The 23,579-nt window shown below is 48.3% G+C and overlaps 1 protein-coding gene across 1 annotated transcript in view; it reads right to left on the reverse strand.

Moving 5' to 3' along the window:
• Positions 1-23,579, reverse strand: part of pik3ip1 (phosphoinositide-3-kinase interacting protein 1) — a 70,693-nt gene that overhangs the window by 39,653 nt on the left and 7,461 nt on the right. Inside the window, exon 3 of the mRNA XM_078553755.1 lies at positions 17,458-17,655. Coding sequence (XP_078409881.1) covers positions 17,458-17,655 — 198 coding nt within the window. The remainder of the gene's footprint in view (positions 1-17,457; positions 17,656-23,579) is intronic.

Here is a 23,579-nt window from a genome sequence, read left to right on the forward strand (position 1 = left end):
CACACACACACACACTACCGTGTACACACACACACACACACTGTGTACACACACACACACACACTAGTGTACACACACACACACACACTACTGTGTACACACACACACACTACTGTGTACACACACACACACACTACTGTGTACACACACACACACACACACTACTGTGTACACACACACACACACACACTACTGTGTGCACACACACACACACTAGTGTACACACACACACACACTACTGTGTACACACACACACACACTACTGTGTACACACACACACACTACTGTGTACACACACACACTACTGTGTACACACACACTACTGAGTGCACACACACTACTGAGTGCACACACACTACTGAGTGCACACACACTACTGAGTGCACACACACTACTGAGTGCACACACACAAGTGTACACACACACTACTGTGTACACACACACACTACTGTGTACACACACACTACTGTGTACACACACACACTACTGTGTACACACACACACTACTGTGTACACACACACACACACACTACTGTGTACACACACACACACACACTACTGTGTACACACACACACTACTGTGTACACACACACACACACTACTGTGCGCACACACACACACACACTACTGTGTACACACACACACTACTGTGTACACACACACACACTACTGTGTACACACACACACACACTACTGTGTACACACACACACACACTACTGTGTACACACACACACACTACTGTGTACACACACTACTGTGTACACACACACTACTGTGTACACACGCACACACACACACTACTGTGTACACACGCACACACACACACACTACTGTGTACACACGCACACACACACACTACTTTGTACACACGCACACACACACACTACTGTGTACACACGCACACACACACACACTACTGTGTACACACGCACACACACACACACTACTGTGTACACACGCACACACACACACACTACTGTGTACACACGCACACACACACACACTACTGTGTACACACGCACACACACACACACTACTGTGTACACACGCACACACACACACACTACTGTGTACACACGCACACACACACACACTACTGTGTACACACGCACACACACACACACTGCTGTGTACACACGCACACACACACACACTGCTGTGTACACACGCAGACACACACACACTACTGTGTACACACGCACACACACACACACTACTGCGCACGCGCACACACTACTGCGCACGCGCACACACTACTGTGTACGCACACGCGCACACACTACTGTGTACGCACACGCGCGCACACTACTGTGTACGCCCGCGCGCGCACACTACTGTGTACGCCCGCGCGCGCACACTACTGTGTACGCCCGCGCGCGCACACTACTGTGTACGCCCGCGCGCACACTACTGTGTACGCCCGCGCGCACACTACTGTGTACGCCCGCGCGCACACTACTGTGTACGCCCGCGCGCACACTACTGTGTACGCCCGCGCGCACACTACTGTGTACGCCCGCGCGCACACTACTGTGTACGCCCGCGCGCACACTACTGTGTACGCCCGCGCGCACACTACTGTGTACGCCCGCGCGCACACTACTGTGTACACGCGCACACACTACTGTGTACACACACACACACACACACACTACTGTGTACACACACGCGCACACACTACTGTGTACACACACGCGCACACACTACTGTGTACACACACGCGCACACACTACTGTGTACACACACGCGCACACACTACTGTGTACACACACGCGCACACACTACTGTGTACACACACGCGCACACACTACTGTGTACACACACGCGCACACACTACTGTGTACACACACGCGCACACACTACTGTGTACACACACGCGCACACACTACTGTGTACACACACACGCGCACACACTACTGTACACACACACACACACTACTGTGTACACACACACACACTACTGTGTACACACACGCACACACACTACTGTGCACACACACACACACACACACACACTACTGTGCACACACACACACACACACACACACTACTGTGTGCACACACACACACTACTGTGTGCACACACACACACTACTGTGTGCACACACACACACACTACTGTGTGCACACACACACACACTACTGTGTGCACACACACACACACTACTGTGTGCACACACACACACACTACTGTGTGCACACACACACACACACACACACTACTGTGCACACACACACACACACACACACTACTGTGTGCACACACACACACACTACTGTGTGCACACACACACTTCTATGTGCACACACACACTACTGTGTGCACACACACACTGTGTGCACACACACACTACTGTGTGCACACGCACACACACACTACTGTGTACACACACACACACACTACTGTGTGCACACGCACATACACACTACTGTGTTCACACACACACTACTGTGTGCACACACACACTACTGTGTACACACACACACTACTGTGTGCACACACACTACTGTGTACACACACACTACTGTGTACACACACACTACTGTGTACACAAACACTACTGTGTACACACACACTACTGTGTACACACACACTACTGTGTACACACACACTACTGTGTACACACACACACACACACACTACTGTGTAAACACACACACACACACTACTGTGTACACACACACACACACACTACTGTGTACACACACACACACACACTACTGTGTACACACACACACACACTACTGTGTACACACACACACACACACACACACTACTGTGTACACACACCCACACACACACTACTGTGTACACACACCCACACACACTACTGTGTACACACACACACACACACACACACACACTACTGTGTACACACACACACACACACTACTGTGTACACACACACACACACACACACTACTGTTTACACACACACACACACACACACACACTACTGTGTACACACACACACACACACACACTACTGTGTACACACACACACACACACAACTGTGTACACACACGCACACACACAACTGTGTACACACACGCACACACACTACTGTGTACACACACACGCACACACACTACTGTGTACACACACACGCACACACACTACTGTGTACACACACACACACTACTGTGTACACACACACACACACACTACTGTGTACACACACACACACACACTACTGTGTACACACACACACACACACTACCGTGTACACACACACACACACACTACCGTGTACACACACACACACACACACACTGTGTACACACACACACACACACTAGTGTACACACACACACACACACTACTGTGTACACACACACACACTACTGTGTACACACACACACACACACACTACTGTGTACACACACACACACACACACTACTGTGTACACACACACACACACACACTACTGTGTGCACACACACACACACTAGTGTACACACACACACACACTACTGTGTACACACACACACACACTACTGTGTACACACACACACACTACTGTGTACACACACACACTACTGTGTACACACACACTACTGAGTGCACACACACTACTGAGTGCACACACACTACTGAGTGCACACACACAAGTGTACACACACACTGCTGTGTACACACACACACTACTGTGTACACACACACTACTGTGTACACACACACACTACTGTGTACACACACACACTACTGTGTACACACACACACACACACTACTGTGTACACACACACACACACACTACTGTGTACACACACACACTACTGTGTACACACACACACACACTACTGTGCGCACACACACACACACACTACTGTGTACACACACACACTACTGTGTACACACACACACACTACTGTGTACACACACACACACACTACTGTGTACACACACACACACACTACTGTGTACACACACACACACTACTGTGTACACACACTACTGTGTACACACACACTACTGTGTACACACGCACACACACACACTACTGTGTACACACGCACACACACACACACTACTGTGTACACACGCACACACACACACTACTTTGTACACACGCACACACACACACTACTGTGTACACACGCACACACACACACACTACTGTGTACACACGCACACACACACACACTACTGTGTACACACGCACACACACACACACTACTGTGTACACACGCACACACACACACACTACTGTGTACACACGCACACACACACACACTACTGTGTACACACGCACACACACACACACTACTGTGTACACACGCACACACACACACACTACTGTGTACACACGCACACACACACACACTGCTGTGTACACACGCACACACACACACACTGCTGTGTACACACGCACACACACACACACTGCTGTGTACACACGCACACACACACACACTACTGCGCACGCGCACACACTACTGCGCACGCGCACACACTACTGTGTACGCACACGCGCGCACACTACTGTGTACGCACACGCGCGCACACTACTGTGTACGCACACGCGCGCACACTACTGTGTACGCACGCGCGCGCACACTACTGTGTACGCCCGCGCGCGCACACTACTGTGTACGCCCGCGCGCGCACACTACTGTGTACGCCCGCGCGCACACTACTGTGTACGCCCGCGCGCACACTACTGTGTACGCCCGCGCGCACACTACTGTGTACGCCCGCGCGCACACTACTGTGTACGCCCGCGCGCACACTACTGTGTACGCCCGCGCGCACACTACTGTGTACGCCCGCGCGCACACTACTGTGTACGCCCGCGCGCACACTACTGTGTACGCCCGCGCGCACACTACTGTGTACGCCCGCGCGCACACTACTGTGTACACCCGCGCGCACACTACTGTGTACACGCGCACACACTACTGTGTACACACACACACACACACACACTACTGTGTACACACACGCGCACACACTACTGTGTACACACACGCGCACACACTACTGTGTACACACACGCGCACACACTACTGTGTACACACACGCGCACACACTACTGTGTACACACACGCGCACACACTACTGTGTACACACACGCGCACACACTACTGTGTACACACACGCGCACACACTACTGTGTACACACACGCGCACACACTACTGTGTACACACACGCGCACACACTACTGTGTACACACACGCGCACACACTACTGTGTACACACACGCGCACACACTACTCTGTACACACACACGCGCACACACTACTGTACACACACACACACACTACTGTGTACACACACACACACTACTGTGTACACACACACACACACACTACTGTGCACACACACACACACACACACTACTGTGCACACACACACACACACACACACTACTGTGTGCACACACACACACTACTGTGTGCACACACACACACACTACTGTGTGCACACACACACACACTACTGTGTGCACACACACACACACTACTGTGTGCACACACACACACACTACTGTGTGCACACACACACACACACACACACTACTGTGCACACACACACACACACACACACTACTGTGTGCACACACACACACACTACTGTGTGCACACACACACACACTACTGTGTGCACACACACACACACTACTGTGTGCACACACACACACACACTACTGTGTGCACACACACACACACTACTGTGTGCACACACACACACACTACTGTGTGCACACACACACACACTACTGTGTGCACACACACACACACTACTGTGTGCACACACACACACACTATTGTGTGCACACACACACACACTACTGTGTGCACACACACACACTACTGTGTGCACACACACACACACACCACTGTGTGCACACACACACACACACCACTGTGTGCACACACACACACACACACACCACTGTGTGCACACACACACACACACCACTGTGTGCACACACACACACACACCACTGTGTGCACACACACACACTACTGTGTGCACACACACACACACTACTGTGTACACACACACACACTACTGTGTGCACACACACACACACACTACTGTGTGCACACACACACACACACTACTGTGTGCACACACACACACACACTACTGTTTGCACACACACACACACACTACTGTGTGCACACACACACACACACACTACTGTGTGCACACACACACACACACACTACTGTGTGCACACACACACACACACTACTGTGTGCACACACACACACACACACTACTGTGTGCACACACACACACACACTACTGTGTGCGCACACACACACACACACACTACTGTGTGCACACACACACACACACACTACTGTGTGCACACACACACACACACTACTGTGTGCACACACACACACACACTACTGTGTGCACACACACACACACACACTACTGTGTGCACACACACACACACACACTACTGTGTGCGCACACACACACACACACTACTGTGTGCACACACACACACACACACTACTGTGTGCACACACACACACACACTACTGTGTGCACACACACACACACACTACTGTGTGCACACACACACACACACTACTGTGTGCACACACACACACACACACTACTGTGTGCACACACACACACACACTACTGTGTGCACACACACACACACACACTACTGTGTGCGCACACACACACACACACACTACTGTGTGCACACACACACACACACTACTGTGTGCACACACACACACAGACTACTGTGTGCACACACACACACACACTACTGTGTGCACACACACACACACTACTGTGTGCACACACACACACACTACTGTGTGCACACACACACACACACACTACTGTGCGCACACACACACACACACTACTGTGTGCACACACACACACACACTACTGTGTGCACACACACACACACACTACTGTGTGCACACACACACACACACACTACTGTGTGCGCACACACACACACACACTACTGTGTGCACACACACACACACACTACTGTGTGCACACACACACACACACTACTGTGTGCACACACACACACACTACTGTGTGCACACACACACACTACTGTGTGCACACACACACACACTACTGTGTGCACACACACACACACTACTGTGTGCACACACACACACACTACTGTGTGCACACACACACACACTACTGTGTGCACACACACACACACACTACTGTGTGCACACACACACTACTGTGTGCACACACACACACTACTGTGTGCACACACACACACACACACTACTGTGCGCGCACACACACACACACACTACTGTGCGCACACACACACACACACACACTACTGTGTGCACACACACACACTACTGTGTGCACACACACACACACACACTACTGTGTGCACACACACACACACACTACTGTGTGCGCACACACACACACACACTACTGCGTGCACACACACACACACACTACTGCGTGCACACACACACACACACTACTGTGTGCACACACACACACACTACTGTGTGCACACACACACACACTACTGTGTGCACACACACACACACTACTGTGTGCACACACACACACACTACTGTGTGCACACACACACACACTACTGTGTGCACACACACACACACTACTGTGTGCACACACACACACACTACTGTGTGCACACACACACAACTGTGCGCACACACACACACACACTACTGTGTGCACACACACACACTACTGTGTGCACACACACACACTACTGTGTGCACACACACACACACACACTACTGTGCGCGCACACACACACACACACTACTGTGCGCACACACACACACACACACACTACTCTGTGCACACACACACACTACTGTGTGCACACACACACACACACTACTGTGTGCACACACACACACACACTACTGTGTGCACACACACACACACTACTGTGTGCACACACACACACACACACTACTGTGTGCACACACACACACTACTGTGTGCACACACACACACACACTACTGTGTGCACACACACACACACTACTGTGTGCACACACACACACTACTGTGTGCACACACACACACACTACTGTGCGCACACACACACACACACTACTGTGTGCACACACACACACACACTACTGTGTGCACACACACACACACACACTACTGTGTACACACACACACACACACTACTGTGTACACACACACACACACTACTGTGTACACACACACACTACTGTGTACACACACACACACTAGTGTACACACACACACACACACACACTACTGTGTACACACACACACACACTACTGTGTACACACACACACACACACACACTACTGTGTACACACACACACACACTACTGTGTACACACACACACACACACACTACTGTGTACACACACACACACACACTACTGTGTATACACACACACTACTGTGTACACACACACACACACTACTGTGTACACACACACACACACACTACTGTGTACACACACACACACTACTGTGTACACACACACACTACTGTGTACACACACACACTACTGTGTACACACACACACACTACTGTGTACACACACACACACTACTGTGTACACACACACACTACTGTGTACACACACACACTGTGTACACACACACACACTACTGTGTACACACACACACACACACACACTACTGTGTACACACACACACACACTAGTGTACACACACACACACACTACTGTGTACACACACACACACACACACTACTGTGTACACACACACACACTACTGTGTACACACACACACTACTGTGTACACACACACTACTGAGTGCACACACACTACTGAGTGCACACACACTACTGAGTGCACACACACAAGTGTACACACACACTACTGTGTACACACACACACTACTGTGTACACACACACTACTGTGTACACACACACACTACTGTGTACACACACACACTACTGTGTACACACACACACACACACTACTGTGTACACACACACACACACACACTACTGTGTACACACACACACTACTGTGTACACACACACACACACTAGTGTGCACACACACACACTCTACTGTGTACACACACACACTACTGTGTACACACACACACACTACTGTGTACACACACACACTACTGTGTACACACACACACACTACTGTGTACACACACACACACACTACTGTGTACACACACACACACACTACTGTGTACACACACACACACTACTGTGTACACACACTACTGTGTACACACACACACTACTGTGTACACACACACACACACTAGTGTGCACACACACACACTCTACTGTGTACACACACACACTACTGTGTACACACACACACTCTACTGTGTACACACACACACTACTGTGTACACACACACACACTACTGTGTACACACACACACACACTACTGTGTACACACACACACACACTACTGTGTACACACACACACACTACTGTGTACACACACTACTGTGTACACACACACACTACTGTGTACACACGCACACACACACACTACTGTGTACACACGCACACACACACACTACTGTGTACACACGCACACACACACACTACTGTGTACACACGCACACACACACACACTACTGTGTACACACGCACACACACACACACTACTGTGTACACACGCACACACACACACACTACTGTGTACACACGCACACACACACACACTGTGTACACACGCACACACACACACACTGCTGTGTACACACGCACACACACACACACTACTGCGCACGCACACACACTACTGCGCACGCGCACACACACTACTGTGTACGCACACGCGCACACACTACTGTGTACGCACACGCGCACACACTACTGTGTACGCCCGCGCGCACACACTACTGTGTACGCCCGCGCGCACACACTACTGTGTACGCCCGCGCGCACACACTACTGTGTACGCCCGCGCGCACACACTTCTGTGTACGCCCGCGCGCACACTACTGTGTACGCCCGCGCGCACACTACTGTGTACGCCCGCGCGCACACTACTGTGTACACGCGCACACACTACTGTGTACACGCGCACACACTACTGTGTACACGCGCACACACTACTGTGTACACACACACACACACACACACTACTGTGTACACACACACGCACACACTACTGTGTACACACACGCGCACACACTACTGTGTACACACACGCGCACACACTACTGTGTACACACACGCGCACACACTACTGTGTACACACACGCGCACACACTACTGTGTACACACACGCGCACACACTACTGTGTACACACACGCGCACACACTACTGTGTACACACACGCGCACACACTACTGTGTACACACGCGCACACACTACTGTGTACACACACACACACTACTGTGCACACACACACACACACACACACTACTGTGCACACACACACACACACACACACTACTGTGCACACACACACACACACATACTACTGTGCGCACACACACACACACACTACTGTGCACACACACACACACACACTACTGTGCACACACACACACACACACTACTGTGCACACACACACACACACACACTACTGTGCACACACACACACACTACTGTGCACACGCACACACACACACACACACTACTGTGCACACACACACACACACACACTACTGTGCACACACACACACACACACACTACTGTGCACACACACACACACACACACACACTACTGTGCACACACACACTACTGTGCACACGCACACACACACACTACTGTGCACACGCACACACACACACTACTGTGCACACACACACACACACTACTGTGCACACACACACACACACACACACTACTGTGCACACACACACACACACACACACTACTGTGCACACACACACACACACACACACTACTGTGCACACACACACACACACACACTACTGTGCACACACACACACACACTACTGTGCACACACACACACACACACTACTGTGCACACACACACACACACACTACTGTGCACACACACACACACACACACACACACTACTGTGCACACACACACACACACTACTGTGCACACACACACACACACACTACTGTGCACACACACACACACTACTGTGCACACACACACACACACACACTACTGTGCACACACACACACACACTACTGTCCACACACACACTACTGTGCACACACACACACACACACACACACTACTGTGCACACACACACACACACACACACACTACTGTGCACACACACACACACACACACTACTGTGTGCACACACACACACACACTACTGTGCACACACACACACACTACTGTGCACACACACACACACTACTGTGCACACACACACACACACTACTGTGTACACACACACACACACTACTGTGTACACACACACACACACACTACTGTGTACACACACACACACACTACTGTGTACACACACACACACACACTACTGTGTACACACACACACACTACTGTGTACACACACACACACACTACTGTGTACACACACACACACTAGTGTACACACACACACACACTACTGTGTACACACACACACACTACTGTGCACACACACACACACACACACTACTGTGCACACACACACACACACACTACTGTGCACACACACACACACACACTACTGTGCACACACACACACACACACACTACTGTGCACACACACACACACACACACTACTGTGCACACACACACACACACACACTACTGTGCACACACACACACACTACTGTGCACACACACACACACACTACTGTGCACACACACACACACACTACTGTGCACACACACACACACACTACTGTGCACACACACACACACTACTGTGTACACACACACACACTACTGTGTACACACACACACACACACACTACTGTGTACACACACACACACACACACTACTGTGTACACACACACACACACACTACTGTGTACACACACACACACACACACACACTACTGCGGACACACACACACACACTACTGCGGACACACACACACACACTACTGCGGACACACACACACACACTACTGCGGACACACACACACACACTACTGCGGACACACACACACACACTACTGTGTACACACACACATACACACACTACTGTGTACACACACACACACACACTACTGTGTACACACACACACACACTACTGTGTACACACACACACACACTACTGTGTACACACACACACACACACACTACTGTGTACACACACACACACACACACTACTGTGTACACACACACACACACTACTGTGTACACACACACACACACACACTACTGTGTACACACACACACACACACACTACTGTGTACACACACACACACACACACACACTACTGTGTACACACACACACACACACACACACTACTGTGTACACACACACACACACACACACACTACTGTGTACACACACACACACACACACACTACTGTGTACACACACACACACACTACTGTGTACACACACACACACACTACTGTGTACACACACACACACACACACACTACTGTGTACACACACACACACTACTGTGTACACACACACACACACACTACTGTGTACACACACACACACTACTGTGTACACACACACACACACTACTGTGTACACACACACACACTACTGTGTACACACACACATACTGTGTACACACACACACACACACACACACACTACTGTGTACACACACACACACACTACTGTGTACACACACACACTACTGTGTACACACACACACACACACTACTGTGTACACACACACACACTACTGTGTACACACACACACTACTGTGTACACACACACACACACACACTACTGTGTACACACACACACACACTACTGTGTACACACACACACACACACACACTACTGTGTACACACACACACACACACACACACACTACTGTGTACACACACACACACACACACTACTGTGTACACACACACACACACTACTGTGTACACACACACACACACTACTGTGTACACACACACAGACACACTACTGTGTACACACACACACACTACTGTGTACACACACACACACTACTGTGTACACACACACACACTACTGTGTACACACACACACACACACTACTGTGTACACACACACACACTACTGTGTACACACACACACACTACTGTGTACACACACACACACTACTGTGTACACACACACATACTGTGTACACACACACACACACACACACTACTGTGTACACACACACACACACTACTGTGTACACACACACACTACTGTGTACACACACACACACACTACTGTGTACACACACACACACACTACTGTGTACACACACACACACTACTGTGTACACACACACACACACACACTACTGTGTACACACACACACACACTACTGTGTACACACACACACACACACACTACTGTGTACACACACACACACACACTACTGTGTACACACACACACACACACACACTACTGTGTACACACACACACACACAAACTACTGTGTACACACACACACTACTGTGTACACACAGATATAAAAACAAAAAACTATTGCGCATGCTGGAAATCCAAAACAAAAACAGAATTACCTGGAAAAACTCAGCAGGTCTGGCAGCATCGGCGGAGAAGAAAAGACTTGACTTTTCGAGTCCTCATGACCCTTCAACAGAACTGAGTAAAGTTAGGAGAGGGGTGAAATATAAGCTGGTTTAAGTTGGGGGGTGGGGGGAGAGAAGTTGGTGGGTGGGGGGGATGTGGTTGTAGGGACAAGCAAGCAGTGATAGGAGCAGATAATCAAAAGATGTCACAGACAAAAGGAACAAAGAGGTGTTGAAGGTGGTGATATTATCTAAGAAAATGTGCTAATTAAGAATGGATGGCAGGACACTCGAGGTACAGCTGTAGTGGGGGTGGGGTGGAAAGACTGACAGGGTATTACAGGTATAGATTTAAAAATAATGGAAATAGATGAGAACAGAAAAATCTATATAAATTATTGGAACAAACAAAAGGGAGGGGAAGAAACGGAAAGGTGTGGGGATGTGGAGTTTACGGTCTAAAGTTGTTGAATTCAATATTCAGCCCGGAAGGCTGTAAAGTGCCTAGTCGTAAAATGAGGTGCTGTTCCTCCAGTTTGCGTTGGGCTTCACTGGAACAATGCAGCAAGCCAAGGACAGACATGTGGGCAAGAGAGCAGGGTGGAGTGTTAAAATGGCAAGCGACAGGGAGGTTTGGGTCTTTCTTTCAGACAGACCGCAGGTGTTCTGCAAAGCGGTCGCCCAGTTTGCGTTTGGTCTCTCCAATGTAGAGGAGACCGCATTGGGAGCAACAAGTGCAATAGACTAAGTTAGGGGAAATGCAAGTGAAATGCTGCTTCACTTGAAAGGAGTGTTTGGGCCCTTGGATGGTGAGGAGAGAGGAAGTGAAAGGGTAGGTGTTGCATCTTCTACGTGGGCATGGGGAGGTGCCATAGGTGGTGGTTGAGAAGTAGGGGGTGATGGAGGAGTGGACCAGGGTGTCCCGGAGGGAACGATCCCTACGGAATGCCGCCGGGGGGGTGAAGGGAAGATGTGTTTGGTGGTGGCATCATGCTGGAGTTGGCGGAAAATGATCCTTTGAATGCGGAGGCTGGTGGGGTGATAAGTGAGGACAAGGGGGACCCTATCATGTTTCTGGGAGGGAGGAGAAGGCGTGAGGGCGGATGCGCGGGAGATGGGCCGGACACGGTTGAGGGCCCTGTCAACGACCGTGGGTGGAAAATCTCGGTTAAGGAAGAAGGAGGACATGTCAGAGGAACTGTTTTTGAAGGTAGCATCATCAGAACAGATGCGACAGAGGCGAAGGAACTGAGAGAATGGGATGGAGTCCTTACAGGAAGCGGGGTGTGAGGAGCTGTAGTCGAGGTAGCTGTGGGAGTCGGTAGGCTTGTAATGGATATTGGTGGACAGTCTATCATCAGAAATTAAGACAGAGAGGTCAAGGAAGGGAAGGGAAGTGTCAGAGATGGACCATATGAAATTGATGGAGGGATAGAGATTGGATGCAAAATTAATAAATTTTTCCAGGTCCCGACGAGAGCATGAAGCCGCACCAAAGTAATCATCGATGTACCGGAGAAAGAGTTGTGGGAGGGGGCCGGAGTTGGACTGGAACAAGGAATGTTCTACATACCCCATAAAGAGACAGGCATAGCTGGGGCCCATGCGGGTAAGATCTCCTCTGGAGATCTTCCTCCCACAGCTTCCAACCTGATAGTCGCCCAACCTCAGACGGCCCGCTTCTACCTCCTACCCAAAATCCACAACCAGAACTGTCCCGGCAGACTGATTGTGTCAGCCTGTTCCTGCCCCACGGAACTCATTTCCCGTTATCTTGACTCCCTTCTCTCTCCCCTTGTCCAGTCCCTTGCCACCTACATCCGTGATTCCTCTGACACCTTACGTTACATCAACAATTTCCAGTTCCCTGGCCCTAACCGCTTCCTCTTCACCATGGACGTCCAATCCCTCTACACCTCCATCCCCCACCAGAATGGTCTGAGGGCCCTTAGCTTCTTCCTTGAACAGAGGCCCAAACAATCCCCATCCACCACTACTCTCCTCCGTCTGGCTGAACTTGTTCTCACACTGAACAATTTCTCCTTTAACTCCTCTCACTTCCTCCAAATAAAAGGTGTGGCTATGGGTACCCACATGGGCCCCAGCTATGCCTGTCTCTTTATGGGGTATGTGGAACATTCCTTGTTCCAGTCCTACTCCGGCCCCCTCCCACAACTCTTTCTCCGGTACATCGATGATTACTTCGGTGCTGCTTCATGCTCTCGTCGGGACCTGGAAAAATTTATTACTTTTGCATCCAATCTCCACCCCTCCATCAATTTCACATGGTCCATCTCTGACACTTCCCTTCCCTTCCTTGACCTCTCTGTCTCAATTTCTGATGATAGACTGTCCACCAATATACATTACAAAACTACCGACTCCCACAGCTACCTCGACTACAGCTCCTCACACCCCACTTCCTGTAAGGACTCCATCCCATTCTCTCAGTTCCTTCGCCTCCGTCGCATCTGTTCTGATGATGCTACCTTCAAAAACAGTTCCTCTGACATGTCCTCCTTCTTCCTTAACCGAGGTTTTCCACCCACGGTCGTTGACAGGGCCCTCAACCGTGTCCGGCCCATCTCCCGCACATCCGCCCTCACGCCTTCTCCTCCCTCCCAGAAACATGATAGGGTCCCCCTTGTCCTCACTTATCACCCCACCAGCCTCCGCATTCAAAGGATCATCCTCCGCCATTTCCGCCAACTCCAGCATGATGCCACCACCAAACACATCTTCCCTTCACCCCCCCGGCGGCATTCCGTAGGGATCGTTCCCTCCGGGACACCCTGGTCCACTCCTCCATCACCTACTCCTCAACCCCCACCTATGGCACCTCCCCATGCCCACGCAGAGGATGCAACACCTGCCCCTTCACTTCCTCTCTCCTCACCGTCCAAGGGCCCAAACACTCGTTTCAAGTGAAGCAGCATTTCACTTGCATTTCCCCTAACTTAGTCTACTGCATTCGTTGCTCCCAATGCGGTCTTCTCTACATTGGAGTGACCAAACGCAAACTGGGCGACCGCTTTGCAGAACACCTGCGGTCTGTCCGCAAGAAAGACCCAAACCTCCCTGTCGCTTGCCATTTTAACACTCCACCCTGCTCTCTTGCCCACATGTCTGTCCTTGGCTTGCTGCATTGTTCCAGTGAAGCCCAACGCAAACTGGAGGAACAGCACCTCATCTTCCGACTAGGCACCTTACAGCCTTCCGGGCTGAATATTGAATTCAACAACTTTAGATCTTAAACTCCCCCTCCCCCATCCCCATCCCCACCCCCTTTCCGTTTCTTCCCCCTCCCTTTTGTTTTTTCCAATAATTTATATAGATTTTTCTTTTCTCACCTATTTCCATTACTTTTAAATCTATACCTGTAATACCCTGTCAGTCTTTCCACCCCACCCCCACTACAGCTGTACCTCGAGTGTCCTGCCATCCATTCTTAATTAGCACATTTTCTTAGATAATATCACCACCTTCAACACCTCTTTGTTCCTTTTGTCTGTGACATCTTTTGATTATCTGCTCCTATCACTGCTTGCTTGTCCCTACAACCCCCCCTACCCACCAACTTCTCTCCCCCCACCCCCCCCACTTAAACCAGCTTATATTTCACCCCTTTCCTAACTATACTCAGTTCTGCTGAAGGGACATGAGGACTCGAAACGTCAAGTCTTTTCTTCTCCGCCGATGCTGCCAGACCTGCTGAGTTTTTCCAGGTAATTCTGTTTTTGTACTGTGTACACACACACACCACTACTCTGTGTGTACACACACACTACTGTGTACACACACACTACTCAGTAATTACCCCGATCTCAGGAATTATACCTAAAATTCCAAGATCTTTCTTCTGTTTAGCAGTTTGCCTCACAGGCTGCCTCATTCCAATGACTGGTTGCTTCACAGTATCGTCACTCTTGGACAGCACTGATGTAACTTGATCATCAATCTGACCTGCACTCAATTCAACATTCACTGTTTCCAGCTCCGCCGCTGTGGGATTAAGATCTTCATTCAGAGAAGTACCTAATGAAAAGACGAGAGAAGAAACTAAATGATCAAGGAGCAGAGAGTAAATTACCATCTATACATTGGGAAAACCTTATAAACATCAACACCATAAAGCAAAACTCACCCGGGGCAATGACCATGCTGACTGGAACCATTACTGTTCTCTATTGTTAAAGGAGTATTGATCTGATCTGCAACACAGTTGCAGCTACTCTTCATGTTTGGGTTTAAACCATGAGTGTTGACAGGACTATGGGGTTAGGGATGCATCTTAGGCTTTCTTGTCCCAGCGTCATGGTCGAGCAGGGGTCATTAGATGGAAACTAGGGTCAGGGTGAGAAGGAGAACGTGGGAACATAGGAACAGGAGTTCAGGCCCTCAAGCCTGCTCCACCATTCAATTTAATCAAGGTTGATTTGTATGACAGCTCTATCCAGCCATCTTGGTTCTGCAGCCCTTAAATACTCTTGCCTAATCCATCAATCTCAGTACTGAAATTTTCAATTGACCCCCAGACTCAACAGCTTTTTTTGGGAAAGGGTTCTACATATTCACTAGTGTGTGTAAAGAAGTGCTCTTTGACATCACCCTGAACAAAGTAGTTCTAATTTAAAGATTATGCCCCCTTACCCAGGACTGTCCCACCAAAGGAAATAGTATCTCTCTATGTGCTCTATCAAATCTTTTAATCATCATAAACACCTCAATCAGATCACCCATTAATCTTCTAACTTCAAGGGAATACAAACTTAGTGTATATGCAGCCCATCTCCATAGTTTAATCCCATTAAGGTTCTACACAGTGAATCTACACTGCACTCTCTCCAAGGCCAATATATCCTTCCTGAGGTTCAGGGCCCACAGCTGAACATGGAACTCCAGATGTGGACTAAACCAGAGTGCTATACAACTGAAGCATAACATCCACCCCTTTGTATTGCAACCCTCCTGAAATAAAAGCCATTATTCCATTAGCCATTTTAATCATTATTTTGGACCTGTCCACTAGTTTTTAGTGATTTCTGTACATGGACTTCTAAACCTTCCCGCTGCACTTTCTCACCATTTAGAAAATACTCTGATCTCTTTCTTATGTCCAAAGTGGATTATCTCTCACTTCCTCACATTGAACTCCATCTGCCAGTTTTGCCCACTCATTAATGTACCAATGTTCCTTTGCAACTTTCTGCTCCCATCTACACTACTTACTGTGCCACCTAACTGTGTGTTGTCAGCAAACTTGGATATACGGCCCTCATTTCACTTGAAGGAATAAAGAGGGGCTAAGAGAGAGAGTGTGAGAATAGACTGATAGCTAACATGAAAGGAAATCCAAAAGTCTTCAGTAGGCTTCTAACAGTAGACAGGTAATAAAGGGGAGGGATGGAACTGATGAGGGACCAAAAATGATATAGAGGACATGGCTGAGGTACTAAATGTGTATTCGGCATCAAATTTTACCATGGAAGGAGATACTGCCAAAGTGACAATGAAAAGGTAGTTGAGATACTGAGTAGGCTATAAAAACAAAGAGGTGGTATTAGAATTTACTAGGATGTTGCCGGGTCTTAAGGAGTTGAGTTACAGGGAAAGATTAAACAGGTTAGGACTTTATTCCTTGGAGCGTAGAACAATGAGGGGAGATTTGATAGAAGTTTACAAAATTATGAGGGGTATAGACAGAGTAAATGCGAGTAGGTTCTTTCCACTTAGATTAGGAGAGATAAACACGAGAGGACATGGCTTTAGGGTGAAAGGGGAAAGGTTTAGGGGGAACATTAGGGGGAACTTCTTCACTCAGAGAGTGGTGAGAGTGAGGAACGAGCTGCCATCTGACGTGGTAAATGCGGGCTCACTTTTAAGAATAAATTGGATAGATACATGGATGGGAGAGGTCTGGAGGGTTATGGACTGGGTGCAGGTCAATGGGATTAGCGGAATAATATTTTGGCACAGACTAGAAGGGCTGAATGGCCTGTTTTCTGTGCTGTAGTGTTCTATGGTTCTAGAAAGGCTGGCCACACTTAAAGTCGGTAAGTTACCAAACCCCAATGGAGTGCATCCTAGGATACTAAGGGAAGTAAGAGTGGAAATTGTTGAAGTACTGGCCATAACCTTCCAATCTTCCACAGATTCTGGAGGTGGTGCCTGAGGCCTGGAGAATTGCAAACGTAACACCCTTCTTGAAAAAATAGGGTGTAAAGATAAACCTAGCAACTACAGGCCAGTCAGTTTAACCTCCATGGCGGGGAAGCTTTGAGAAACAACAATTAATTAATTAGGGAAAATCAACACAGGTTTGTTAAAGGCAAATCGCGTTTAATAACTTGATTGAGTTTTTTTCACGAGATAATAATTGAGGGCATTGTGCTTGATCTACAGGGATCGTTCCCTCCGGGACACCCTAATCCACTCCTCCATCACCCCCTACACCTCAACCCCCTCCCACGGCACCTTCCCATGCAACCGCAGAAGGTGTAACACCTGCCCCTTTACTTCCCCCCTCCTCACCGCCCAAGGGCCCAAACACTCCTTTCAAGTAAAGCACCATTTCACTTGCACTTCCCTCAATTCAGTCTACTGCATTCGCTGCTCCCAATGTGCTTTCCTCTACATTGGAGAGACCAAATGCAGACTGGGTGACCGCTTTGCAGAACACCTTCGGTCTGTCTGCAAGCATGACCCAGACCTCCCTGTCGCTTGCCATTTCAACACACCAACCTGCTTTCATACCCACGTGTCCGTCCTTGGCCTGCTGCAATGTTCCAGCGAAGCTCAACACAAACTGGAGAAACAGCACCTCATCTTCCGACTAGGTACTTTGCAGCCTTCCGGACTGAATATTGAGTTCAACAACGTCAGACCATGAACTCTCTCCTCCATCCCCACCCCCTTTCCGATCCCCACTTTTCCAATAATTTATGTTATTCTTTTCCCACCTATTTCCATTATTTTTAAAAGTATTTCCATCCATTATTTTGTCTCTACCTTTTAGCCTATTTCGATTCCACCCCCCACCCCCCACCCCCCCCACCCCAGGGCTATCTGTCTCTTGCTCACCCTGCTTTCTACCCTTAATGTCCCCATTAGCACATTTCTTAGCTAATATCACCACCGTCAACACCTCTTTGTCCTTTTGTCTATGACATCTTTTGGCTATCTCCACCTCTATCCCTCTATCCAGCTCTACCTGTCCCACCCCCCCACCCCCCCCCCCCCCCCCCCACCTCTTAAACCAGCTTATATTTCACCTCTTTTCTATTTTTCCTTAGTTCTGATGAAGAGTCATTCGGACTCGAAATGTTAACTGTATTCCTCTCCGCAGATGCTGTCAGACCTGCTGAGTTTTTCCAGGTATTTTTGTTTTTATTCTAGATTTCCAGCATCCGCTTTTTGCTTTTATATTTGTCTTGAACTTCGGTGTGAAGTGTACAAATTTGCAGATGGCAAAATGTGAGGGGCATAAGAAATAGAAGTAGAAGATCATATGGCCCCTTGAGCCTGCTCTGCTATTCAATATGACCATGGCTGATCTTCAGCTTCAATACCACTTTCCCATCCATTCCCAATGTCTCTATCTGAGCCTTGAATATATTTCAATGATGGAACCTCTGAAGTGGAGAATTCCAAAGGTTCACAACCCTCCAAGAAAAGAAATTTCTCCTCATCTCAGCACTAAATGCTAAACCCTTTATCCTGAGACTGTGCCTCAATGTTCTAGATTCACTAACCAAGGAAAGCAAGCTCTCAATGTCTATCCCATCAAGTCCCTTCGGAATCAAAAATTCACAGCTTGGACGGAGGCCATTCAGCCTATCATGTCTATACTGGCTGACAAGGAGTCATTCAGACTAATTCCACCTTCTAGGTTTTGGTCTGTAGCCTTGCAAGTTACAGCACTTGATATGCATGTCTAACTACTTTTTCAATGTTATGAGGGTTATTGCCTCTATCACCTTTTCAGGCAGAGTTCCAGATCCCACCACCATCTAGGTGATAAAAATTTCCCTTGGATCCCCTCTAAACCTTGTACAATAAATTTTGACCCTGGTTATGGACCCCTTAAACAAGGGCTTTTTTATCCACTCTATCTAGACCCCTCAATTTTATACATTTCAATTAGGTCCCCCCTTGGTCTCCTCTGTTCCAAAGAAAACAATCCCAGCCTATCCAATCATTCTTCATAACTATAATTCTCCAGTCCAGGCAACATCCTTGTAAATCTCCTCTGTACCCTTTGTAGTGCAATCACATCTTTCCTACAGTGTGATGCCAGAATTGCTGTGGCCTACCCAGTGTTTCATATAGTTCCAGTGTAACCTCCAAGCTCTTAAATTCTATGCCTCGGCTAACAAAGGCAGGAATCCCATGTGCCTTCTTGACCAGCCTATCTACCTGGCCAGCGACTTCCTCTAACCTTCTCAGTATCTTACTATTTATTGTGCATTCCCTTGCCTTATTAGCCTTCTCCAAATGCATTACCTCACACTTCTCTGGATTGGACTCCATTTGTCACTGTTCCGCCCATCTGACTAGTGCACTGATATCTTCTTGAAGTCTATAACTTTCTTCTTCTTTATAATCACACGGCCAATTTTTGTATCATCTGCAAACTTCCTAATCATTTTCCCCCATTCAAATTGAATTCATTGACATATACCGCAAAAAACAAGGGAGCTCGTATTGAGTCTGCAGAACCCCACTGGAAACAACCTTCCAGTCACAAAAACATGCATCCTTTGCTTCCCACCTCTGAGCCTATTTTGGATCTTTGCCACTTTACTTTAGATTTCATGGGCTTAAACTTTTGTGACCAGTTTGCCATGTGGGACTTTATCAAAGCTTTGCTAAAGTCCAGATAAACTGAATCAAATGCACCACCTCATCAACTATCCTCATTCAATCCTGTTAGTCAGACACGACTTCCCCTCAACTAATCTGTTCTGACTGTCTTTGATTACTCCAACTCTTCAGAAATGAAATAAAAGCAGAGAATGCTGGAAACACTCAGCAGGCCAGGCAGCGCCCACAGAAAAAAAAAGAGCCAATGCTCCAGGTCAATCACCCTTTTCTAAATGAAGGTTTCATCTGTTCTTCAAATTTTTTCCAATAATTCTCCACCACCAAGGTTAGACTGTAAATTGGATCTGCCCACTTCTCAACGCAGAGTCTGTCCATCTTGGTATGATGTTTGACAATGACACACTTAAATCATTCTCCACATTACTTTTGTCTTTCTGGCATTAGAGAAAATGGCACCCTTGGCAAACTTGCATTTTGGTCACTTTTCTTTGACTTTTATTTATGTAACTATGTAACACTTAAATATTTAAACAAAAATCCTTTCTCCTGAACACAGCCCATGGAGCCTGCTCTGCCTTTCAACATGATCATGGCTGATCTTGAGCTTCAACTCTGCTTTCTCTCCAGTTCCCCATATCCCTTAATTCCCTGAGATACTGAAAATCTGTCTACCCCAGCCTTAAATATATCCAACAATGGAACATCCACAACCCTCTGGGGTAAAGAATTCCAAAGATTCACAACCCTTTGAGTGAAGTAATATCTTCTCATCTCAGTCCGAAATGATCGGCCCCTTATCCTGAGACTGTGTCCCCGTGTTTTAGATTCCCGACCAGTGGAAACAATCTCTCAGCACGCACTCTATCAAACCCCTTCCGAATTATGTTGATTTCAATGAGATTGTCTCTCATTGTTCTAACATGAGCCTAATTTCCACAGCCTCTCATTATAGGACACCCCCCTCATCCCAGGGACCAATTTGGTGAGCCTTCGCTGTACCGTCTCCGATGCAAGTATATCCTTTCTTAAATGTGGAGACCAAAACTGCACACAGTATTCCAAGTGTGGTCTCATCGAAACCCTGTACAACTGTAGCAAGACTTTATTCTTGCCCCAACCCCCTTGCAATGAAGGCC

The sequence above is a fragment of the Cetorhinus maximus genome, chromosome 12 (genome assembly GCF_964194155.1).
Source record: "Cetorhinus maximus chromosome 12, sCetMax3.hap1.1, whole genome shotgun sequence".
NCBI classification, from domain to species: Eukaryota; Metazoa; Chordata; class Chondrichthyes; order Lamniformes; family Cetorhinidae; genus Cetorhinus; species Cetorhinus maximus.